Source organism: Nestor notabilis, unplaced genomic scaffold (genome assembly GCF_000696875.1).
Source record: "Nestor notabilis isolate BGI_N333 unplaced genomic scaffold, ASM69687v1 scaffold13285, whole genome shotgun sequence".
In the NCBI taxonomy this organism is placed as follows: Eukaryota; Metazoa; Chordata; class Aves; order Psittaciformes; family Psittacidae; genus Nestor; species Nestor notabilis.
The window spans coordinates 16,721-19,579 of NW_009929836.1; the positions used below are offsets into that span (position 1 = coordinate 16,721).

General features: G+C 51.5%; 1 protein-coding gene across 1 annotated transcript in view; it reads left to right on the forward strand.

The window, feature by feature from the left end:
- Positions 1 to 1,741, forward strand: part of PFKFB3 (6-phosphofructo-2-kinase/fructose-2,6-biphosphatase 3) — a 13,336-nt gene extending 11,595 nt beyond the window's left edge. The window contains exon 14 of the mRNA XM_010015172.1: positions 1,712 to 1,741. Coding sequence (XP_010013474.1) covers positions 1,712 to 1,741 — 30 coding nt within the window. The remainder of the gene's footprint in view (positions 1 to 1,711) is intronic.
- The last annotated feature ends 1,118 nt before the right edge of the window (positions 1,742 to 2,859 follow it).

The window sequence follows — 2,859 nt, forward strand, 5'->3', positions numbered from 1 at the left end:
TCCCGTGCTGCTCATGGGCACGAAAGCCCATGATGAAATGCCTGGTGATGGGTTGCTTTGAAAGCACTTTTGTTGCCTTGTCCATCCCTCCACCCCCCTTTTCCCATCCGTATTGTAATGAATAGCAGTGCATGCCTCAGCGCTGGCTGGGACACTGACAACGTGCTCTGGTGCTGAGTTTGGGAGATGGCTGCGTCAGGGTTTGCTATACCAGGACCTCTTCTGGAGCAGGCAGAGGTGGTTGCCTCCAGTTGCTAGTGTGTGACTTACAGGCTGCCATTGAGGGACTCGTGGAGACATCCTAAACTAAAGGCTCGGTGGCATTCACACTGCTGTCACTTCTTGGAGGCTGTTGTCTTGTACACATGTGCATCCCTCACTGACCCACCAAAACCTGTATGGGGTCAGGGGAGGTGGAATTGTACCATGTCCCAGTTTGTACCATGGGACTTGCTTGGCAGTGGGTGCTTTGTATCAGCCTGTTGGGGTATGAACCCCATCCAGGTGGACCAGAGGACACTTAGAGAGGTTGGGGACATGGGTGTGTACCTCAGAGTCCTCCTGGCTGGGGGATTGAGCTGATTTGGGTTGTGGGACTACTTGGCATGATGACTTCTTTTCCTTTTGCTTGGTTTATGATCCAAAGTGCACTTTTTGACAACAACCTGATCCCTCCCTTCTTCTCCCCTTCACTTTTTACGCTTAAAGACGACCAGTTTGTCACTTTCTCAAAGTTTTCTCTTTACTAATATTTCCAAGGTAAATGGCTGTGGTGCATGTGGCTTCTCCCAACCTCCCTCCTGTCTCCTTAGACAACAGAGAACAGCTTGGCCTGCTTTGCCTCATAGCCTGGCTATTCCTGGCTGTATTCCTGGTGCTTGTAAGAGGCAGTTTAGGCAGTGAAAGCAAAAAAGGTCAAGAAACCTCCCTAGCTGTTTCCTAGTCCTTTTTCCCTGCTCTGTTTCATGCAGTTGTGTGAATTGGGAAATGTCTTTGCTGTGATCATCTTCCCCTGGGTTTCTCCTCCAGTCACCACCCTCCGGGCTGGTGCTGCTGGTGTTTACCTGGTTGTCTCTGGTTTTGTGGTCCTCACCGCATGCTGGTGGGTGCCTGTTGTTGCCATCCTGCCCCCGGGTTGTGTCCAAAGCAGCTCTAGGGCCTGCGAAAGCTCATGGTGTGTCACTGGGTGCTGCTGCCATGGTGCTGGCTGGTCCCAATGCCGGATGCTTGGCATGGCTGGTGGGAGCTGCCTCTTCTTGGCAGTGCCAAGGGCGGACAAACGGTGACCTCCTCCTTGGCAGGACAGGGATTGACACTGCCCACCCTCAAGGGGATAGTTTGGCTCCTTGAATGAATACCAGTGGTCTCCATCGCCTTGCCTTGCATGGACCAAAGGTCAGCTTCAAAGTGCAGGCTGGGCAGGGTGGGAGAGTAACTTGTGTTTTAGCTCAGTTTTTAGGGATATCTCTGTCAAATTCCCACCCTGTAGTTAAAGCAATGTGATGCTTGAGGGGTGTAGGTAGCAAGCGAGTGCATCCCCCCCATCTCTCCTTGGGCAGACAGTGTCCTCTCTTCTGTGGTGGATGCTTTTGTAGTGACCTGTGCTGTGGCTTTCTGTTACTCCCCTTTGTCCTCTTGTTGATGTGCATACAGAAGATGGGGCCTGACCCACACACAACCCCCAACCATGATCCTTTCCCTCTCGTTGCAGAACATGAACACCTCGCAGAAGCCGTCGTGACTCTGTTTGCGCTGTGGCAATGCCACCGGTGATGCCACCAGCTTCCCATCCCATTGCCATTTCTGAAGCTTGCTTATAAACTGGTCTCCTCCGTCTGCGGCGAGGTCGACCCTCGGCTGTTTCTACCCGTGCCCATTCATCTGCAAACCGCTCTGCTGAAGGAGGGGAGAGATGCAGGAGAGCGGAGGAGAGGAGCCGAGCATCCCGGGGTCACCACCAGATCTTTAGGCTGCAGCATTTGCTCTCCTCTCCACTGTCCTTAGATCATAGCAAGCTGTAAAGTGCTTCCTAGCGCACAGGAGTTTAATTTCCTTCTGCAAGCAGTTTTGATCTTCTTTTGTAGAGACGATTGGCACCCATCCATGTCGGGGTGGGGTGTGTATATATGTGGATGGTGCAGGGTTAGCAGAGAGACGGGGGGGAAGGGGAGGGAGCGAAGGGGTTTTGCATTTTTTTTTATGATTATTATTACAATTATGATTAATTCCTTTGCAACAAGCCCTTTACCCACGCTACAGCCTGTCACACACACGAGCCGGGTGCACCCAGGCCTGTGAGCACCAAGAGGGCCATAGTAAGAACGGATTTAACAAGGAGAAAACCCCCAAAACATCTTTTGTTTTACTCAATACACCTTAAAGGGGTTTGCAGAAAATGTAGATCTGCTTCTAAAACTGATGGTGAGCTGCCAGTAGTGTAGGGGAGGCCACACCAGTGGTGGTTTAGGTGGTGCTTTCATCTTTGGGAGCACCAAGGGAAGGTCTGAGTTCAAATGTGTGTCAATTTGGGTGGGAACCTGAGCACTGGTCGAGGTGCTGTGCTGATACTTCATCTCCTCTTTGCTCTTCCTTAGAGGAAGGTGGAGATTTGGGGCAGTTTAGGGATCGATCCCTATGTCATTGCAGGTGGACAGGCTGAGCTAGATGCATTTTGCAGGCGCACAGGTCTTGTGGAGGTGGCCGGAGGCCTGGCTGGGATGCAGGAAGCCCTGTGTGGCTGCAGAAAGCCATGAGAAGGGACAGTTTTGTCTGTGTTCTCTCTTAATTTTACATATACACATGCACACGTGTGTGTGTGTATATGTGTATACCTAGAAACCGCTTGGTTTTTGCACTTTA